General features: G+C 40.7%; 2 protein-coding genes across 2 annotated transcripts in view; one reads left to right on the top strand and one right to left on the bottom strand.

The window, feature by feature from the left end:
- Window positions 1-22,506, bottom strand: part of veph1 (ventricular zone expressed PH domain-containing 1) — a 71,468-nt gene that overhangs the window by 39,557 nt on the left and 9,405 nt on the right. Inside the window, exons 4-5 of the mRNA XM_073491613.1 lie at window positions 1,551-1,714; window positions 165-374 (exon numbers count right to left, since the gene is read on the bottom strand). Coding sequence (XP_073347714.1) covers window positions 165-374; window positions 1,551-1,714 — 374 coding nt within the window. The remainder of the gene's footprint in view (window positions 1-164; window positions 375-1,550; window positions 1,715-22,506) is intronic.
- ptx3a (pentraxin 3, long a) lies at window positions 12,801-22,125 on the top strand. The gene is made up of 4 exons (XM_073490479.1): window positions 12,801-12,942; window positions 16,391-16,550; window positions 17,444-17,880; window positions 20,473-22,125. The coding sequence occupies exons 1-4, from the start codon at window positions 12,801-12,803 to the stop codon at window positions 21,132-21,134; spliced, it is 1,401 nt and encodes a 466-aa protein (XP_073346580.1). The 3' UTR covers window positions 21,135-22,125.

The following is a 22,506-nucleotide window of genomic DNA, read 5'->3' as shown; positions in this document are numbered from 1 at the left end:
AAAAAAGTTACAAAATTGTTTTTTTGTAGAAAACCCTTTAACACTGATTGTGATTTTATTTAAGTTTTTTTGAAGTATTACTGAAATACACGCTTCCACTTTCTGCAACAACTACAAATCACTGCTGCAGATGAATACAAACTTATTAATTTGTGTGTCTGTACCTCACTGATGATCCCCACAGCACCATGGATTTCGGCCACGTGACCCAGGAGAGCAGGACACTGTTGTCCCACAATCCTCAGCGCTGGCAGGAAGCTGACCAGTGAGGAAGGGCTGGCCTGTGACACGTCCACCAGCGCGACCAGCAGGGCCTCAGTTAGGGACTGGTCTCCTAGGTAACTGACTAGTGTGGGCACCTGAGGGCTCAACATCTGTACAGGTGAGAAGAAACACAGGTAGAGAGGAAAGAAAGTTACTTAGTTTTGAGAACGAACCAACCAGTCATTAAAATAGATTATTTAACAAAGGCTGCAGGTTAGAGGAGTGACCCTGGAGTGAGCTAAACCGACTGGTAACTAATGAGAAAAAAAAGCTTGACCCTCTTCCGCCTCATTACCTGGACTGGTCACACTGGACCGGACTAGACTGGACTGGATCAGTCCAACAAAGCCCAACATCGCTGGCCCTCCTGCTGCTATTTTATGAGTCACTTGTTCTGAACAATCATGTTCATTTAAAAAAATATCTGGTCCTCAGGGAGAAGATGTTGATGTTATGCAATTTCAAAGTTCCATTAAATCTTTTCAATAGTACCACATCTCTTCCAGTAAGTGAATCTAACTATTGTGATGAATGTAGCCACAATCACAACAGAAACATTTTGTGTGTCTGTGCGGGGGGTGGAGATCAGAATAACTCCAGATGGCTGGTTTTGTGGCTCCAGTGAGTCACATGTGAGTGAAACTATCCATGTTTTACCAGCATGTGCTCTGTTTGTTGGTATGTGGTACTTTCCCCTCATGTTGAACATCAGCCGCTCCGCACCAAAATATGCAGGATTAAGGGAATTCCTACTGAGAGATGTGCTCCAGTTCCTCACTTCTAGCTACATTCCAGGGTAATTTTTCTACATTTCGTCATGAGATCGTTACAGGATGAAGCAAATTTGAACGGTAAATGTCTGATTAAGCTCGACTCATTGGCAGAGATGTTAAAGCAAAGCTTTGTCAGCCTATGCCAAGTTAAATATAAACTTGTGCCACAGAGACACAGTTCTGATTTAGTTGGATGGTGCCTTTATTTTCAGATTACCACACTGTCTACTATTACTCCCTCCTCATCATTTTGAATATTTTTTGTTTAATTAGGTGTTTCTAGGCTTCTTGAAACAGTTAATCCAAGACTGACTAAGATGCCAACAAAAAGTTTTTGAAATATGTGACGAAATATAAATTGCATTCAGATTTGTGGGAAAGTGGCAGTGGGATAATTCACTCAGGCTCATGTGGTTATACAAAATAACAGTCTGTGGATGGGACAGTGAATAGCTTTATTTTCCCACAGTACACTGTGTTTATTTCTCACATAAAAACAACTCGAACACTCACAAGTGGATGCTGCTCCGCCACCATCTGAATGAGTCTGATCAGGTGCTGTTGCTCCGGGGACTCCAGCTGTGACATCATGGCAGTGAGGTTGCCCAGGTGACAGTGGATGGTGTCTGGTTGTCTGGGGTAGACCGAGGGCAACACCCGTAACAGCATGTGGTTACCTGTCAGACAGAGAGAGACAGAGATGGTTTCAATATGTAGTCAGCCACGCAGTAAAAATCGACAAATGTAAAATACAAACTTGGCAACCACCATTTTAGTATTGAAAAGGGTCAGAAAACAGTATTTAGTGTGAACAGTGGTGACCAATGGCAAAAATATGTGAAATTAGAGATTACATTTTCCCAAAATGAACCCCCAAATTTCCAATCGTTCTCCCTTGTCAAAGGAAGACCATTCTTTTGATGTATTCGTTCTACTCTATGTATTATAAACTTTACCCTACATCACCCAGTAGTCTGTGGGCTACCGTTTTGAAGCCTTGAGTTTGGCAATACGGCCAGCGCCATCTTGGTTGCCAAGTTGTCAATCACAAGGTAGCCACACCCAAAAGGTGCTCCCTCCTTTATCATCTGTTTTACTCAAAATGGGATCATAATCTACTAAATGAACATCATGCTGTATTAAAGAAGACTTAAACTAGCAATTGAGACCATAAAGTCATAGGAAACTGTTTACTGAGGTAATAAATCAAGTGAGAAGTGGGGCCATTTTGTCATAAGCTTATACTATACAATCAGATTCTTCTTGACACCAGAAACTCCATTCATATTTTATACAGTCAGCAGGGTAAACTACACTATATATAATGCAATACAGTTCAACAGCATCTCAGACTCGCCAGATGGAGAATTTATTGCAGGACTTGTATTAGACTGCATCCACAAGGGTCGACCCATTTTATTACCACTAAAATAATTGATTGAAGTTATGAGAAGAACACTCAGAATTTTCCTTTTAGCTGTTTGTGGCGCAGCTGTTGTTGAACATCATGCATATTTCCTGTAATTGTTATTGAAAGCAGACATGACCCCCAGTCATGATACAACATCTGTGTTCAGATCAATTTCCCCATTTGTTGTCAATATTCCTTCAATGATGCTGATGCAGGAAAAAATAAAGTCAGTGCTGACGCATGAGTAGAATCAACACTCAGTCCAACAAAACCCACGGCATTACCCAACAGCCGCTGACTCACGTATGCAACATCTTTAAATCATTCACAATTCAGAACAAAGACTCTTGTTTCCAAATGGTAGCTTCATTATTGTTGACATTTCAAGATTTCAAACAATGGCTATTGTGTCCTACAGTGAACCGACGACAAGAAGATATTGTCCATTTAAGAAAATATTGTAAACTCAGTGTTTAACCACACGAACAAAGGACAATTTTTGTGTGGTGTTGATTGTTGTGGATTTAATCTGATAGTCTTTTATTAAGTTTACAGTATCTGCAGAAAAGGCTGGAACACTGAGTGAACATGGTCTGATGAGGTCAGATAAAAAAAACAAATAAACTGATGCTTAATAGATGAAGTAATCAACACCTCATTTGTAATACAACAAACAGCTTCACTGTGAGATCAAGCCATTTCAGCTCCAACCTAGAAGGTTTCAGATTGAGTCCCATGTGATGATTAAATTAGATTATACTGGATAAACTTTATTTATTCATGGTGGACTGCTGACATGTGCTGCAAGAGGTAACAGAAGCAGATTAGAGGAGAAAAAGTCGGTATGTTAATGAAGGTTATTCTATTATATTAGAACCATTTAGTTGAATTTATTGTTTTTTTCAATTTCCATTTGATCACACGTTTATTCTTGCCATATAGTGTATCAACAAGAAATGCCAACATGCCGACGTATAGCAGGTATGTCAACTGCGTTCATCATCTTAGTTTAACATAGCATAAAAACATTTGCTAATTCACTTAACAATGTCAATGTCATTAGTTTTGTAGGCATCCAAAAGGGATGTTTGGACTAGTTGGTGGTGCAAGGTAAGCAAGTTAAAGGGTAACTCATTACAGAGTGTTTACAGGTCTTGGGGAGTACTACTACTTCCAGAGGAAGCTGCACGTAATCTGATAAACTGCCTCCAGTGATGTCACTCAGTGGCTGAGTTGCATTGTGGGTAATGTAGGCACCAACGGAAAAATACAAAAGGTGATATCTCTGGTTCTGATTCATCAATTTTGATCACTTGTTTTTAAACTATCCATAATGAGTCCAACAGTGTTTTAGGAGTGCAATGCTATAATGGACTGCTTTTCAAAAACTGGTGCCTACATTACCCACAATGCAACTTAGCCACTGAGTGACATCACTGGTGGCAATTTATCAGATCACAAAGAGCTACACAAACGTGCCACAAAAGGATTTATACTACTTTCTTCACATACTGTATGGAGTAGTACTCCCAAAGACCTGTAAACACACTTTGATGTGTAAAAATTGGTGGAGTTACCCTTTAAGCAATCATCAAAGATGAATCCTGAGGGGAACATGGATGTCTGAACCAAATGTCTTGACAATCCATCCAGTGGTTGTTCAAGCATTTCACTCAAAACCACAAATGTGAACCTACAAGAAAAGTCAGGGAATCAACAAAAATCACTCGTGTTCATGTATGTATGAAATTTCATGGCAATTCATCCAAAAGTTTAATTTGGGTAACAACATACCTGCCTTTGCATCGACTTCTTAAAACAAAATTACAATATGTATCAGTTTTTATCACATTAACAGTATATAGTGTATGCATGAACATCTGGTCTATAATATGTGGAACTTTTGTCATATTTGATAAAATATAATAGCAGGAGCCTTTTACACATCAGATGGTCCACAGCTATAAATCACTTTAACCACAGGCCTACTGTTAGAACAGACGACTGGTACTGATCAACAGAGAGGACTGACTGTTCTGTACTGTTCTGTTCTGTGTAGGAGGAGACGAGAGAGAAGAGTGCACATAAATATCTGGAAGATGACCAGTGGTTATTTTTATGTCCCTCTTGCCTTACTTTAATCATAGATCGTACTGTACAACATCAAACACAACACAAATCACCATAAAAAGAGACAGTTGCGGTACATGTACAGAAAGGGAGAGAGCTTGTAATAACCATAAAGTTAAGGTTGCTGCATTTACAGGCCTGTTCAGAGGAATGTTAAAAGGTATGAGGAGATGAGAGTCTGTACCGAAACACACTGAGGAGGATTTATAGAGCTGATCTAAACACACACGGAGCACATGTGACATACAGCCTGGCTGGACTGGATGTACTCTTTTTGATGATTAAATATCTACTAAATGACCCACATTTTATTTTGTGAAGGCACTTTATTTGTCTTCCACTGTATCGTCCTACAGCTGCATTATCTGACCTTCATATCTTCATTCCAGCATACAGCCTACTCCTCATCATGACTTACAAATCTCGATAAAACCTCCTGTAATGACCTTTGGTTCTGTAGCGCACAAAGGCGACGTTTTTCTCCTCGGATATTTTTCCAAGAAAACAGAGACCTAACTGATCTGTTAAACTATTGTTAAGTTTATGTGAAGAGGCAGGAGAGGACGTGATGGCTTTCTTTCTTTGCTGTGCTGTTTCCCAAATGTCACATTAGAATCCCAAGGTGAGTTACAAAAAAATAATGACCAATTCTGGAGAGACACTTACATAACTTTGAATAAAAAATGACTTCAATACAGCTTTTGGCTATTCTGTCTTTGTCCCGAATATATTAAAATGTCCGCGCAAAATACTTCCATAAAGCCCCTTAGAGGACACTTAAACAGTCTGAGTCATGAGAAAAATAATTTTCTTTGCTGTACTGTGGACATGGCTGTGGTAAGAAGCAATTACAACCCACAGCAATGACAAAACCATAAAGTGAAGGTATCACTAACAGCGCTGGGACCAGTGCATCTAAATCAAAGTTAATAACTGCACATGCACATTTCATTTTTTAACATCTTAAAGGCCAAGTCTTTAATAGCATCTGGTGGTATGGCCACGAAAAAACCCCACAATGATTCTTAGTTTCAGGTGATTTTACACTAATGAAAACATAAAAATTAATATCATATTCTATTTCTGCCAATAAACCCAACCTAAATCCTACACACTGGACCTTTAAGTAAAGACATTTTAGCCCTTAAAGTTGTCAAGAGGAAGCCCTGAGTGCATACAGAAGAAGTGAAGAGCAAAAAAAAGTGTTCCGCACTTCCATAAAACTCAGGTTGCTGGTTTAGAAAAGGGTTATTTAAAAGTCAAGTGAATATTTACAAAGGTGAACAATAAGAACAGCATCCAAACTCATGTAGTTAGTTGTCTTTTCTGCCAGGCTGGGAGTGATCAAGATGTTTGTTGTGGTAGCTATGGAGCAATTAAGTCATTCTTAGACCAGGGCTGCAACTAATGATTACTTTCATCATCAAACAATCTACCGAGTATTTTATCTGCTCATCGTTCAGTCCTTAAAAAATCAGCAATTCGTGAAAAATGTCCATCACAAGTACCAAGGGCCTACAGCTGCCTGTTCAAGAGCCTTTGACTTTTCCGGTCAAATTTCATTTATATAGCCTTAAATCATAAATCATAACTTGCTTCAATGTGCACAGCACACGACACACTCTGTCCTTATGCTGATGTTAAAGGTGCACTATGTGGTTTTGGGAAAGTCATTTTAATATCTTTGATGACTGCTTTTTTTATGCCTACACAAACTGAATAGGAATAAGGTGGACCCCATGTTCACCATCTTTGTTTAGTGTTAGCATGCCAACATTTGCTAAGCTGACGGGGATGTCATCAGTTTTGCAGGCATTTGGACATAAATAAAATGATTTGATAAATTATTTTTGATTGAGGGCTGGCTTTGGTAGTGTGAGAACCCACAAGTTATTTGGATTCATCGTATGGGAGACATGAATGTCTGCGCCAACTTCCATGGCCATCCATCCAATATATCTATTGTGGACATTTCACATATCCACATCTATTCATATCCAACAATGTGCAGCCAAAACACACTCCTGAATTCTAAACTCTTGAGCAACTGAAGTTATACAAGACAAGAATGCAGAGATCAGCACAAATGATATCCAGAGGGATGTTTCTGTATATTTTTACGACTTAAACGTGTTTTCTGTAGCTTCCAACGTTCATTTCGTGTGCACATCTCCCAAAAGTCATATATCACGCAGCAAAAACAAACTCAGGTGGGCGAGGGCAGGGAGAACCTGTCAAATCAAAATGTGAGAGACAGGAGTCAAGCCTCTCCCAGGGAGCCCATATCTTTGGGATACTGTACATTTTTTCATGACTGAACCCTCCACCACCCCTCTGGAACACAGTGCAAATGATTTAAAGTATTCAGGACCATATGAAACATTACTGCCAAGCTTGAGGGGATCCAGTCACCAGAGCTCAAAGAAAGACGTAAGGATTTTCATCACGTGTACACATGACTCAAAATCTTAAATGCATAAAAGTGTTTTACTTCTAAATCATAAAGTGAAAACCATAACAGCAAGCCAGATGTTCACTTCATAGAGATCTATATCTATAAACATCATAGAAAGTCTCTTGTGCAAAGTTTAAACTCAGTGACCGTCCTCCCCTTTCACCTACATAACTTCACCCCCAGACTCTCTGTCTGTGAAAGACAAAATGTCCTCTCCACTCTGACATGAACTTCCTCTTCATCCCATGTAATTACTAAAGAACTCAGAGTGACGTTTTACAGACTATGATGAGTCGAAGACAGCCGCATTACTCAGCATATCTTTCACTGACTGCCGAGTCAGCAGAAATTAAGCGCAGCTGGAGGTGTAGTCTTCACATTGGCATGCTTGATGTCATATGATATGAAGTCCCCTGGTGTAAAGTCAATTCAATAAGTCATACTTAAATAACAAAGCAGGACATTAAACCAAATGAGTCCAAAAGTGACTCATTTGACATTTTTTTTAACTGAATGTATGTTTTAACATCAAGAAGGACTGAGTTACGCTCAGGATAAGTAGCTTTTACTGTTATAAGAAAGGAGGCACTGCAGACTGAAAGGAGACATATTATGCTCATTTTCAGCTTCATCATTTTATTTCGGGTTACTACTACCTTACTTTGTGTTTACATGCTTGAGTGCTCAAAAAACATAATTTTTCTCATACTGTCCAGTGTTGCAGCACGGTATTCCCCCTCTGTCTGAAATGCTCTGTTTTAGCTCCTGTCTCTTTAAGAGCCCCCCTCCTGAATACCCAGTCGGCTCTAACTGGTCGGCTTGCACATGCCTGAGCTAGCACCGCTAACTAACTACAGAGCAGCTGTGCTAAATCAGTTCTTACGTGCCAAACTAGTTCTTGACGTAGAATTAATGGACTACTGATGCGGTGTTTCAGGAGCAGTGTTTTCTGAAGGAGAGAGGAGCTTCTGTTGTCAGGACTTTCAAGATCCTTTACATGCACAAGAACCTATATAACACACTGAGGGAAAGGAAAGAAATGAAAAAGCATAATAGGTACGTACTCAACGTACTCTATCTTGCAACATTAAAGCCTCTCCACCTACAGTTAAAAAGGCAGTAGACAACTTTTTTGCTTCTACTGATCATTCTTAAGTAAATACTGATTGCTCAGTGTAATGGCTGTAGAGAAATGACACCATCCACGAATAGAACGGTCCCCTATGCTTTTGAAATGAAGGTCAAATTAAGGCACAAAGGAAGCCGTCTGCCATTACACAACCAAAACAGGAAGAGGCATTGTTTTCCCCAGTGGCTATCCCCAGGTAACAGTGGGACAACTGGAATAACTGTGGAAACTCTACACTGAAAGAGAAATGAACCCTGCTGATGGAGGAGGCAAAGACGGAGAAGAGGGAGAGTGATAGAAACTGGGGTAAAACAAGAGGGAACGGACGGCCATTCACTCGATGGAGAGCGCTCTGGTGTTGTGTCAAAGGCTGATCCTTCGTTGATATGTGTTTTCCCTTACCACTGGGACTTGAGGCGGTTCAAAAGCGGCTGTCTTCCTAAAACAGTTGCAATTAACAAAACTTCCCTTCTTATTAATACAAATGGGTGTTTTACTCTGCCTTTTCATAGCACTGAGATCAGGGTTTCTTGGTCAACAGTGAAACCACAGGAAAACACCAAGAGGGGGTAAAGTTGGAAAAAGTTGTCTATTTCTGCTCTTTGTGTGAGAGGATGATTGAATGTAAAAATATCCATCTTACTATTGACTTTTTTTTACTTTTCTGTAGATGTATGGCTGCTTTTTATGTTTTTTTGTCCTGTGTTAAAACTCTGAATGTAAAGGTTACACTGTAAAGCTACACAGTACAGGCCAATCTCTTAATTAATTTGATGCCATCAGTCATGGAGTTTTATCTGTGTTTTTTCCTTTCAGAAGCTTTATTGACCTCTTTATTGACATCCCGCAAGGTAAAATTATACATTTGATGTGTAATTTTAATAAGACTAAAGTCTATTTAAAATACATTCCTCTGATTTCTCAAGAACACTGGTAAGTCACATTTATCCAAGAATGCACACACAATGTATAACCTGCATAGTGTCCATACACACACACTGAAGTAATTTCTTTACTGGTCTGTCAGAGGAACTTGTATGATGTGTTTCCAGGTGGCTTAATTCCTACCTCAGGTTGTGATCGTAAGGCAAAACATGGAAGCATTTACACTACACACATACTGTGTATATACCCACATGTGTTGTGTCATTTTCAATTATCATCTTTAGGTGTATAATATCTGTCTGCCTCTTCTTAGGATAAGGCATTATACCATTCTTAATTTTATACCTTCATTGCAGGTATGGGTCCAAGTCTAGGTTAGCTCTTAACAACACATAGTTGTGTTAAAACTTCAGAGTCAGCATGTTTCTCAACTTTTTGTCTCCGATTTCATGAGGTCATACTTTGTCACAACATGGCCAAAATGAGAAAAAGTAGTTTTTCCTTACGCAGCTCAAGATTTTTCACTGACTTTTTTGCCAAAATTCCAGGAATCAGTCGCTGATCTAATGATGATCTACAGACTTCAATGTGGTATCAATTGAAGGATTACAGTCCAGGCTTTCATCAGATTGTCACTGCTTGTTTCTGTCTTATAAAGTTAAGAGACAGGTCCGTCCTCTCTTGCACTCTATTTAATGATTTCTCAACTTTTATTTTTCCAATTGTGGCAATGGAAGATAATGTCCCAACAGTGTGGGTACACTCTTTCCAGGAAATGATTCTTATTGTTGTCAGCGGGGACCTGAGGGCAAAAACAAAGTTGATCACTGTGACAGAACTTTAACAGAAGATTAATACAAGGACGGAAAACAGTTGAAACTGTTATGTCTGTTGTACTGGTAGGGACACCCAACAGTGATGCTGTAGCGTACGGACACATCCTTGTTGTACAAGTCTATATCACAATTCTTCACAACCAAAAAAAAAAAATGGTTCCAAAAAGGTAAAATGATGTACAAGTACAAATGTTAGATATTGCATTATATTTATCCTGTTAATTCCTTTATTACAGAAGATTTGGACATAAAACTTTCTGTAATCAACTTTTTGTAATGTGGGACAGATTTTTTTGGCAGGAGCTCGTTACCCATATTCAGTGTCATTACTAAGCCGAGCCCCTTGATTCCACTTTGTTCCGTCCTCCACGCAGCCTCAGATCCCACTGGGAGTGTTTCAGTGGAGGAGCATCATGCCTGCCTCATATAGTTGATTTGCTCCGATGGTGTTTATTTCATCATTTTGGATTATTTTGACTTTTGTGCTTCTACTGTGGTTGAGTAGGCTATGTAGTTAAATCGTTTCCTTATTTGTCTGTTTTTATGTGTTTACTGTTAATATGTCCGACTTTGCTGTGCTGTACATCCCAAGTGTTGCAGAAGACGGTGTTGACTTCAGCACCGTCTTTTAGAAAAGAAAATGCATAAAGCTTTAATAAACTGGGAGCAGGTTAAAGCAATATTTTGTCCTCTTTTTTCTCAAACAACTCCCTCTCTGTCTCTCTATGTGCAGCTGTCTGAATGAAAAGGCTGTTCCGCCCAGATAACAAGAGAACAAGTGTGTGTATCAGTAGGTATTTGAGAGAGAGAAAACAGAAAACACAATGAAAGAGACACAGACGGAGAGACGGAGGGAGGGGGAGACGGGTGAGAGTGGGAGAACGGGAGAATCCTTAAATCTCATGAGGAAGTCATTATTTCCATCCCCCTGAAAATACACACAAACAAACACATACACACAAAACACTCACCGCATACAGTCTATACACACAGCTATGCACATACACACAGTGAGGCTGACAAATAAATAAATAAACAGAGCGAAGCAGGAGAACAATAAACCCTTTTAGAAACCCCCGATGTCTGGGATCTATTCAAACTTCCCTCAACGTACGCACACACGCTCACACACACACGTCCAAACACGCTCACACACACACACACACACACACACACACACACACACACACACACACACACACACACACACACACACACACACACACACCGTCTCTGCATGGGGCAAAAATCAGGAAAGTTTATGTTCCCTGCTTCCTCCCCCCTCTCCCCCTCTCGCTTTCTCTCTTTCTCTCTGAGTCGCAGGAGCTGCAGTTATATCTGATTACGACACACAGGCTACCTCCAACGACGCATGACTCACCGGCTCGCTCACAAGCTGGAGCGCTGCTTTTACATTTCTTTACTTGAGAGAGCCAAACGTTTTCACAAGGGTGGAATTTTGAGAAATTTTCGAACATTTCCTCACTTCCTCGAGGAACATTCCTCACGAGTTTGAATGTATAATTTTGCTTAATAACTGGGTTCATAATGAGGTTCAGGTCAGAGACTGGATTAAAGATAATTCTGCATATCTTGATGCGTGAAATATGTAAAAATTTAACCCCAGAGGAAATTTATCTCACCTTGCAAAACCCACCTTACATGTTGTCAGATGGGGCAAGAATCACAGTCTCAAGATCAGCCAGATCACAAACTCATATCAACTCAACTGATCAGGAAGACATAAGTGAGTGACTGGACTGGATCTGACTTCCCCGCTCTACCCACAAATAAACATGTAATTCACAGGGAGAACGGGCATGAAGACTGAAATATCTTGATGAATAACTTTTGCCGAATTAAGAAGGCCCAAACAATTAAGAATCTGTCATCAGTAGTGTTTCACAAAGTTCATAAAGTTTCTCCTAACTCCAAAACTCACAAATGACCAGATTTTTTAAGGGAGTCTGGGGACTTTTTCCCTGTACATTGACTATATTAGTTACTGTTTACTGTATTTGTAAAATTTGACATACTCACTTTCAGGATAATCTAAAAACTAAACTAAACTGTTGGCTTGTTTACAACCAGTCTGATATTCTTTTGTTTCTTGTCCTGTCATATTCTCTCTCATCTATGTTTCTTTGAGTTGCCTTCATGCAAATTTCCCACCTACATTTGTGCTGTGCTGAAGAACACAAAGCCAATTATGGCGAAAACGGTTGTTATGAGCTATAGAGCACAATATGAAACAAAAGACCTATTTTATATCGTTATACAATATATGTCATCATATTGCACCTACTGTTGTGAGTTATCAGAACTGACAGGATTCATCTTCTAATAATATTAAAAGTATACAGTGCTGAAAATTATCAAATGTGTGTGTGTGTGTGTGTGTGTGTGTGTGTGTGTGTGTGTGTGTGTGTGTGTGTGTGTGTGTGTGTGTGTGAGACCAAGCAGTCCCTCACTCTGGTTGGAGTACTCTACACTGCCGGGCTTCCTGCCAAAGGATTGCTCAGCATTTAACGAGAAAGAATGAGAGAGATGGGGAGAGAAAGAGTGAGAGACGGGGAGAGAGAGAGAGAGGGAGAAAGAGAGGGAGAGAGAGGGAGAGAGAGAGAGGGAGAGAAGGAGAGAGAGGTGGGGAGTCATTAGGGAGGAGGGACAAATACTGTATGAGAGAGTGAGGGGTAGAAAAACAGAGTGGTGGACCTGCAGCGCTGTAGAAAGTGAGACAGACGGACAGAGAGAAGCAGCAGAGACAAACGCACACACAGCCAACCTGACTCTCTCTCACATCACACACAAACACACAGACACACAGACAAGCAGGTAGGCAGAGGAGCGGACCTGAAACTTACCAGACACACTCATTAGTCCTCGTACACTCTCTCACACACTCAGCAGCAGCAGCATGTTTCGGTGGAGGCTCCCCCAGGCAGTGTGCATGCTGTCGGCGTGCGTGTGTCTCGTTCTGGCATACGGGGAGGATGAATATGAGGTCAACTACGCTGAACCCTACTACAATGAAATCACAGAGGGAGACACACCAGAACGTAAGTGTTGAACTGTGTGTGTGTGTGTGTGTGTGTGTGTGTGTGTGTGTGCGCGTGCTGGAGTCAAAGATTTCTCTGATGAAGCTACTCACATTTAATTTAATTGTGGAGCGTGATATTTTGATTTCTCGTAGGATCTATGTGTGCGGTTGTTTGAGGGGTGAGCTCAGGACATTATAGCATCATCCTCGTACTGTATGTTCAGTCTCTGTCATCACTGACTCGAGTGGAAATCAACATTCGGCATGCTCCTTAGACTGATCATGATGCACTAGGCATCGGTCACGTATACAAGTGTACTGTGTGAGCAGCTATGATGTAATGATAGTGCTCCCATAATGTCTTATTTTGAATGCATTCCTATGCTCCTGTAAAGCCCTCTGAAATGCCTGGTGTCTGAATGGTGCGATATAAAAAAAACTTGCCTTGCTTTGCCTTTAAAACTGACAAAAAGTGCAGAATAGTAGTTATCTCTATGATTTAAGAACTACAACAATAATAAAACTTTAACATATCATAAAGTGCTGCGTGCATGCCGCTACATCACGCAAATTAACCTGTAGTAACCTCCCAAAGCTGCCAAGACAGCTCCATGTGCATTTTCTTTTCAAAATAAAAGCCCAAAGATGCTAGAAAAGCTGTCTGATATTCGATATTGTGAAAAAAACGACACACATGACGGCAAATATCGCAATATTTGATAATATCTAACACTGGCCCAAACCAAACATTTTTCCTTCTAGTGATTATGTTTTGTGATATTGATGACAGTTCTTATGACAGAGTCATGACTGTAAAACTGTTCTTACACTATTATTTTACTTTTTAAGAGACTCTTATTGTAGTGTTTCATGACGATAACATGGGGTTCGGGTTAGATAAGAAAATCCTTTATTGGCCCAGGAGGGAATATTCAGTTGTTGCAGCAGAAAGTGCAACATAAATAAGTGGTGTATTAAACTAGAATAAGATCAGAAGCAAACACAGAAACTCTACAAGGGAAATCAAAGACAACACATGCAGAGAGAAAGACAGAGAAGAGAGAACAAGCAGCACTGTATATACAGCATATAGACTGTTGGCAGAGGCAGTTTGTATGTGAAACGAGCCGCATCAAAGAACATGCTGAGCCAGAGAAGCAGAGGGCTTTTGCAAGCTGCCAACAGGGTCCAACACATATTACTGCATGAATGACTGATTACCAGTCAGAAACATTTAGGCATATCAGTATGAAACTCTTCCCTCAGCTGTTTGTGAGAGAAAAGAACATGTTCAGGTAAGATGTGTACATGAAAGAGAAAGTGTGAGTGCAGTGGGGCCCTCGCAAGCGTGCATTTTACATTTGCTTGTTGTTTTAAAGCTTGAGAGAGGTTTAATTGCCCCGCAGGCAGCAAACTTAGCTCTGGGTACAGCCTGGGATGTGATTAAACATGAGAGTGGCTTGCACAGATGACTGCAAAGAGTCAAATACAAGCACATAAATTACAAAAGGGGAGAACAGATTGTTTCTGCCTGCCAAAGCATGAAAAGGTGGGAGCGAGAAGGACAAAGAAACACACAAAAATGCAGAATTGGCTCGCCGGACGAGGAAGAATCACGTGAGTTCAGTACAGTTTGAGGGGTCAAAGCCTGGAGGAAGACACAGATGATTACTTCTGACCTGCTGTAATCTCTGAATGTCTGAGAGGAATTTGAATTAATGAGGACAAGAGAGAGGTCATGACATCGTTCATTCTTAAATGAATGACAGGCTAAAAAATTACATGTAGCAGAGAAGTAAACTCAGACTGTTGGCCAAAGGAGGGTACGGGTTGTACTTCTTCTACCCTTTAAAGTACTTTTCCATCTGTCCGTTTTCTATTGTTCTAACGTACTTTAAAATGAGTGTACAGGGTCGTCCTTTTGAAAAAAACAGAAATAAATGTAATTCATTCATTAAAGAACTGTATAAAAACAATAACGATAAGAAGTAACCAAGTGCAGTAGCTCATTCAACTTTCAAAGACCTCAAACTCTGTGGGTCAAAAGTACCCCAAAGGCTCAAGAATCCAAGGTCTTTTTACCCTCTACTTACTTTCAGATCCATCAAAATACTTCATAAAGCCCTGACAGACCTGTGCTTTTACTTTGGTAAATCAGAGGGAGCAGAGTGCATGAACCCTCTGCCTAATTTAGTTTGAACCGTGAGGACAGGCAGCCAAAACAAATCCCGCAGTCTTGTGATAATGCCCCTCTAGAAGACGTTTGCGGGTATAAACAGACTTTGAGAGGCTCACGTTAATTTGAACAGTGTGTCTGACACATATTATCACTCTCCCCCTTTCTCTCTGCTGTTGTTATCTCCCCTCACCGCTCTCAGCAGGTCGTCCTTTTAAAAGGGAAGCAGATGATCCGTCGGTTTATGGGTCAATTGTCCTGTTTCTTTCTCACGTTCTTGTCTCTCTCCTCCACATCCTCACTTCTTCTTTTACCTCCACCTCCATCTGCTCTTCCAGATGACCAAAACAAATGTTCCCTTTTCTGTCTTTCTCCATATGGCCTGGAAGTTCCTGTCAAAGCTGCAGAGACCATAGTATGCTCAACGCAGCACATGTAATAGAAGTTATGGATATGTCCTGTTTGCTCTCACACGTGCCATAGCATCTGGTGAATAACTACAGTGAGGCGGTTAAACGAATTCCCGTTCCCGTCACTCTCATTCGAGAAGAGTTAAATATGATGACATATAGCATGATGGCAGAGGAGAGCTTGAGCTGTTTAAATCCCGGACCTTTGTAAGGCAGAGAAAAATCACTTTAAACCCCTTCGTGCCTGACAGCCGCGGTTTGAGTCAAAATTTGTTCTCCCTCTGTCAGTGTCATAACTCAGTCTAATCTGAACACACAGATATGATTCATATATGTTTGGATTCAGTGTGATTTACACGTCAGTGCTTTATCATTCTCTCCGATGTTTATCAGGAATAAGCATCCATAAATCCACTAAGAAGTCATCGGAAAAAAACATTCTTATAATTCCAGAACTTGCCTTAGAATCATCACATTTTCAAATTTCCGTTGGTATTAAAGTAATCGAGTAATAGATGTCTGTATATCCATGGGTGAAGTGCAAAGAGGAACTACTGATAGCTAATTCGGCAACCACCTAACAAAAAAGTTTGTTAGGTGGTTGTAGAGGACAGGTAACTAACTGAATACATTATACTGTGCATGTTGTTTAAATCTCACAAAGCATTATGGGAAATGCAGTTCCAAAATGTAGAGCATTAAGACAAAGAACAGATCTGGGAGTGACAAAATCCATTAATAATAATTAATTAATAATAACACTTTTCATGTTGAATTGTCAATGTCATACATACATAATGTAACAAACCCATCATTTTATCTCTTAATCATCTTAACCTTTCTCTCTTTTTTCTCTCTCTTTTTACAATCCCTCTCTCCAGCCACGCCGAGCTCGGCCCCCTGCAGTTCTCCGGATCTGACCAAATGGGACAAGATCTTCTCGATGCTGGAGAACAGTCAGATGAGGGAGAACATGCTGCTTCAGTACGCTGATGACATCATCAAGGTGGAGATGGGGTCACTGCGTGGGGAAATGCTCAGGTTGGTTGGACAAAGGGATCAGAGGACTGAGCGAATAAAATGGGTTTTCGTTCGGCTGAAAATGTGAATTAAGCAACTCGGTCACAATAGTAAGAGGTCCCAATAGAATTTCAGTGTTTTATATGCCCTCAAAAGGTTTTTATATTACCCCGAGTTCATGCTTTTTAAAGGTAATTTGGAGGTTTACTACACTGGGGATCAAAATTTACAACTTTTAAGTGCAAATACAAGTATTCCTATCCTCGATCCAACGATGTTCTCAGGGCGAGGGCTGATTATTTTCAGAATAAATAATTAACCAATCATTTCCTCAATCAATTGATCAATCATTTGGTCTATTAAATGATGGTAAATAATGAAAAAGGCCCATGACATGTTCCCAGAGCCCATGGTGATGCCTTTATGTCTTGTTTTCAACAGGTTCTCACTCCCAGCTCACCAAATAAGGCAATGGCTAGTAAAATCTGGACGGACATCAGGCCGTATTTCAAGGTAAAACATATTTGATGACCCAGTAGCTTACATTAGACAACAGCTATCTTTAGCATCAAACCACTTCCTAGCTACCATTACCCTTTGATATTGTTACATGCTACAATGTAAGGTGTAAATTAATTCTAAAATATCAGTGCACATGTTGGACACATTTATTTCAGCCTGGAAATGAAACACACTGGATGTAGTCAAAGGGTAACGTTAGCTAGGAAGTGGCTGACTGCTAACTTGAGCTAATGGGTTATCAAATATGTTGTTTTACCTTGAAATATGGTGCAATTTCCCTCCAGATTTCATGAATGAATTGGGAGCCAAGACTGATTTCTAAATGGGCCTTGGTGGATTGAAACTCTTCAGCTGGAATGGTTAAAATCTTTTACATTGGTTCTTTTGATTAGGTTTGTGGCCCAGTATGGTGGCTCCTGTGGGGTTGCAGTGGAGACAGCAGGAAGAAGGATGGCCTTGCAGCTGGAGGGCCGCCTCAGAGAAACCCTGGAGCGCCTCAGACCTAAAGATCAGACTTCTGCTGCTGCTGCTGCTGCTGCTGGGAATTCTGTAGGGAATTCAAACCACCTAGAGGCGATGCTACAGCAGCTCCTCTCAATAGCACGAATACAAGCTTCCCGACTCGCCAAGCTGGAGACCGGGTGCTTCAGCAGCCCAGGAGCGGGGACGAGTCCAAAGACAGGATCAGAAAGCAGAAGGGCTGTGAACCAGGAGCAAGAGGTCACATCACGAGAGTTGGCTTTAGACGGGGTGCTGGCTGCCCTGCAACAGACGAGGGTCGGCCTGGAGGAGGTGCTGAGGTCATCGAGGCAAAGATACCTACCCGCAGGTAAGAAATCCATCTCACCACCAGCAATCTCTGTGTCTGTCTTTACCTGTTTCTGTTTCTTTGTATTTGTCTTCTTCTTTCACAACAGCGCCACCCAAACAACCTTCCACCTTCAAATTTTCTTCTGTGTTGACACATTCAGGTCACGCTTCAAGTAAAAATAATGAGACTCCCCTCTCTGTCGGGCTTTGCTTCTCAACTACCAACAACTAATCATGCACCTTGTCCTAAATACCTTTTCCACTTCCTCTGTCTGTCTCCAGGCAAGTTGTCCTCAAGTAGAAACATATCCTTTTACCCGTCACTTACTAACATTAGTCTCAGTTGATACAGTTCAGCCAAACATGTAAAAAGAGGAACTAGTGGTCAGCTACAGGGTCAGTCGTATAATGCTCCCTTATTGCCTATTATTTCTGTTTGTTTATCATTTATTAAAAACACATTTTGGTGAATCGTCCAACAAGTAAAACAAAACCCTGGGTCAAACTCTCAGCTCAGCTAGAGTGGGACTTCATCCATCAATCTAAACCTTTGCCTTCAGCTATGTTCACTGAAAGATATTTAATGAATTTTTGGTGTTTAAAGATAATACCAGAAATGCACGAAAAGAAAAAAAAAAGATAATATAAAACTCTTGCTGGATTGGCCGCGAACATAAATTCTTCTCAGATTCAAGCCACCAGAGCATGTGGTTTCAGTTAGCAGAGCTACTACTCTGGGTTTCTCTCCGTCCTTAATTTAAACACTGACTAACAACAATGTAACTTTAGAGATTTAGTGATTAAGTGTGAGTAAGTAAATTTGGATCAACTGTAGTCCCACAAAGCAAGCACTCATGTAAGTGAGACAACTTCATTTCCTAGAATTAATCAAATAAAACCTGCAAAACAAACATGATACATTATATTACTCACTTAATGCACGCGCACACACACACACACATACACTGTGCTGCACACACACCTTTAATGTAAAGCTGCCCTACATACAGAGCCGAGGGAGGTGTAATCATTGGCCAGTTGCCGCACCAAAGCACCCTGGGAAAGCAGAGCCAGATGGAAAGCATCATGAAGACAGACACTCAGCATGTTCAAAATGTCTTTTTTCACCATTATTTTGTGAGTGGCAGAAACCTGAGACAAATGTAACATCAATATTTGGGAGCTCTGGTTTTAGTAGGGATGGAGTGTGTCTGCTAACTGGAGCGACCAGAGGGGTGGGGGGGCAGACTGAGAAGAAAAAAGACTAATGGAAATTAAATGTAGTGACGTGAAAACTCAAAAGAGAGTGAAGAAAAACAAAAGATAATGGATACAGGTTGGGACAATAAGTGAGAGCTTTTCACGTACACACATGCATGACACGCATGACAAACACACACACACACACACACACACACACACACACACACACACATACATATCACAGTACACAATACCTCCAACAGAGCTCATAAGCACAAAATGCATTTACATTGCATTATGTAATAGGGAATAAATTGCCAGGAAAGCCCTCGCTCAACGGGATACACACAAATACCACACATAGTTTCTGTCTGTAGGTAACAAATGTAGGTTTCACATAAGAGGGTGAGATCAGAAGAGAGTGTCTGAGTGATTAAAAAGAGAGAAGAAGAGGGAGAAGAATGAAATGAAGCAGAAGAAACCAAATGAACCCAATGACCCACAGAGGGAGGTGTGTATGTGTGTTGGTGGTGCAGAAAAAAACACCTCCCATGATTCATGATCTCATCACCTGACCGTGAACTGAACTCTGTTTTAAAACCAGACTTTCATTTCTAATACTGCCACCTGACTATACCTTTTCAAAACAGCACTCTGTGTGATCGTACTGAGGAGAATGCACAATATGGCTGAACAAGCATTTCCTATCCTTTTTGGATAGAGATATTAACCCACATTATGCAGCAGCGTAGTCCAGAAAATGTATGCATGCACATCAGTGACATAGGTCAAATGTATCCATTCACAGTCAAACTACAAAAAGATAATATAAGACAGAGTCTACATAGCTTTAGCAAGCTGTAGCTGTAGACTGGTAGTCCTCATTCTCAAAATGTATTACATGTGGAGTCCCCCAAGGTTCTATTTCGGGCCCAGGTTTCTTTTGCTACATCTTTATTTCATCTGGCTCACCCAGGTTCTTGCCTCTTTTTGCTGTCTGTTACCCGCCTTTCTGTTGAGAAAACAAACTTTTACTCATGTGGATGCCACTTGACACACATAAACCACCCAAACAACATTGCAGACCAGCCGGGGGGACCACTGCCATTGGGGAGTGCCTTAGACATGAGGTGTACATGATCGACAACAGTGTTTGTGTGAGTGGTGCGTGTCAAGTGACATCCACATGAGTTCCAGGACCCAGTGTTTCCCTGCAGAGCATTGCATTATAACGAGATTATCAATGTTATTAGCTGTCTGGTTTTAATATTGTGGCTGATCAGTGTATATCAAGGACAGGACATGTCTTCAGTCTATGTCATGGACATCCTACATTGCTCACAACTATGAAAATATGAAATGGCGATTCTTATTCAGTATAAATGAACTCTATCTTCTTCTTGTTTAGGTTGTGAGATGGCGCTCCTCTTCCCCATGCGTTCCCGTCGTATCTACACCTCTGTCATACCGGACGTCCCTCTCTCCCTCTCCTCCTTCACTGTCTGCATGTGGGTGAAGCCGACCATCGTCTCCAACAAAACTGTGCTGGTCTCCTACGGAAATCGTCGCAACCCATACGAGATCCAGCTGCTGCTCGGTCAAACCTCAGCGCTCCTCACCATCGGAGGAGAGGCTCACCTGGTGGAGGCACGGGGTGTGGTGAACCCAGGAGGCACATCAGAGTGGATCCACTTGTGTGGGGCTTGGTCATCTGAGAGAGGCCTGGCGTCCCTGTGGGCAGGCGGGAAAAAGGTGGCTGCCACAACCGGAGTGGCTGAGGGACACGTCTTACCCGACGGAGGCTCACTCCAGCTGGGGCAGGAGAGGAACGGCTGCTGCCCTCTGTCTCCAGGCGAGAGCGGGGTGCCAGGGTTTGAGGGAGGGTTCGATACCAAGCTGGCGTTCGCGGGGAAGATGTCAGGGGTGAATATGTGGGACAGGGTGCTTTCAGAAGAGGAGATTTCCCAGCTGGCTTTGCGGGAGGGCCAGGGCTGCGGGCAGAGGGGAAACATAGTGGCGTGGGGAGTAACGGAGATGGTGCCACATGGAGGCGCTCAGTTCATCAACTAATAGATTCATACGCTTCATTAGCACCAATGAATATCAGCAACATCGTAATAAGCTTTCATGCTTAAACTGAAGAGAGAGCTGATTTGATCATCATCTTTGTCCCTAGAGTTGAAATGTTTTCATTATGATGTTATTATCAAGACTTCATCATCTCCATCGCTATGAACACTAATGCTGCAATGAACTTTACAGGACATGTTCAACTGAGAGAAAGTCAATGCTGTGAGAGACCGAAGTTTATATTTGTAACATAACCTTTTGAACTGCGGCCATAAACACACACACACACAGATGTACATTCGGCTTAGAAAACTCATTTTATAGTAGAAAAAGCATTTACCAAAGACTTAATTAGACTGCCAGAAAGACAAAGCGTCCATTGTATAAGTGTGAACTGGTTCTGAGCCAGTAAACAGCCATGCAGGAGAGGGAAACGAGAGGACACAGACAATTAAAAGAGATTGCCTTGTAGCTGTAGAGTGATGTATGTTTTACAGTAAGAATGCATTTCTCTCTTTCTAACTAAATTCTAAGCAATGGCAAGTGCAGTTAATCAATTATCAATGCAAAAAACCTGTTTAACATTAACACTTTTCTATCTTCGCAGTCTTGTAGGTACAGTTATTAGAATTTACAGATCCCCATTACAACTGAAAGCAGAGGTACTTTACTAATGTGTTAACATGTGATGTATGAAATACCTGTGTGACTGAAAACTGCTGTACTTGCTTTCATGGCCAACTTGCAACTAGAGAAATAGCTTCAAACTTCATGTTTTTTTGTGACTTATAATTTCATTATAATAACTTTCTTGAATTTGTGAAAGCTTCTGAAGCATTTTTAAGATATTACATTGCAAAACTTGTGTTTACATTAATATGATTTATATAATTCCTGTTCTGCTTTGTTCATTTTTTTCTGTCAGTAGTTCTCATTTAATTTTAGGGTATTAAATGTGCGTCTTCTTTTTTTTTGATACTGCATAAAGTAATAAGAGTGAAACTGTTATATTTGTAATGTGAGATTGACATTGTTTTTATGAATTTGATAAAAGAAACTGAGGACAATGTTTACACGATCTAATCTTTTATGAAATAAGTTGTCTTGTATTATACTGTAAATGGCTTTTGTTGTTCTTGTGAAAAGGTGAAACTGAATGTATTTTGTACATAAATATATTTTGCATAACATGAATGGATGAATGGAGAGTGAGGTATGAATAAACATTACAAGTTATAGTATATTCCTGTGTCATTTTTAAATCCCTAAAGAGGACCCTTGACTATAAAGTCTGCTAAAGTCTGCTGCACTTATACAGTACTTTTTGACTTGCATTCGTCCACACTCCACACAATCAATTGCCCTCTCCTGT

The sequence above is a fragment of the Pagrus major genome, chromosome 2 (genome assembly GCF_040436345.1).
Source record: "Pagrus major chromosome 2, Pma_NU_1.0".
NCBI lineage: Eukaryota > Metazoa > Chordata > Actinopteri > Spariformes > Sparidae > Pagrus > Pagrus major.
This window is presented reverse-complemented; position numbering and strand designations above follow the sequence as displayed.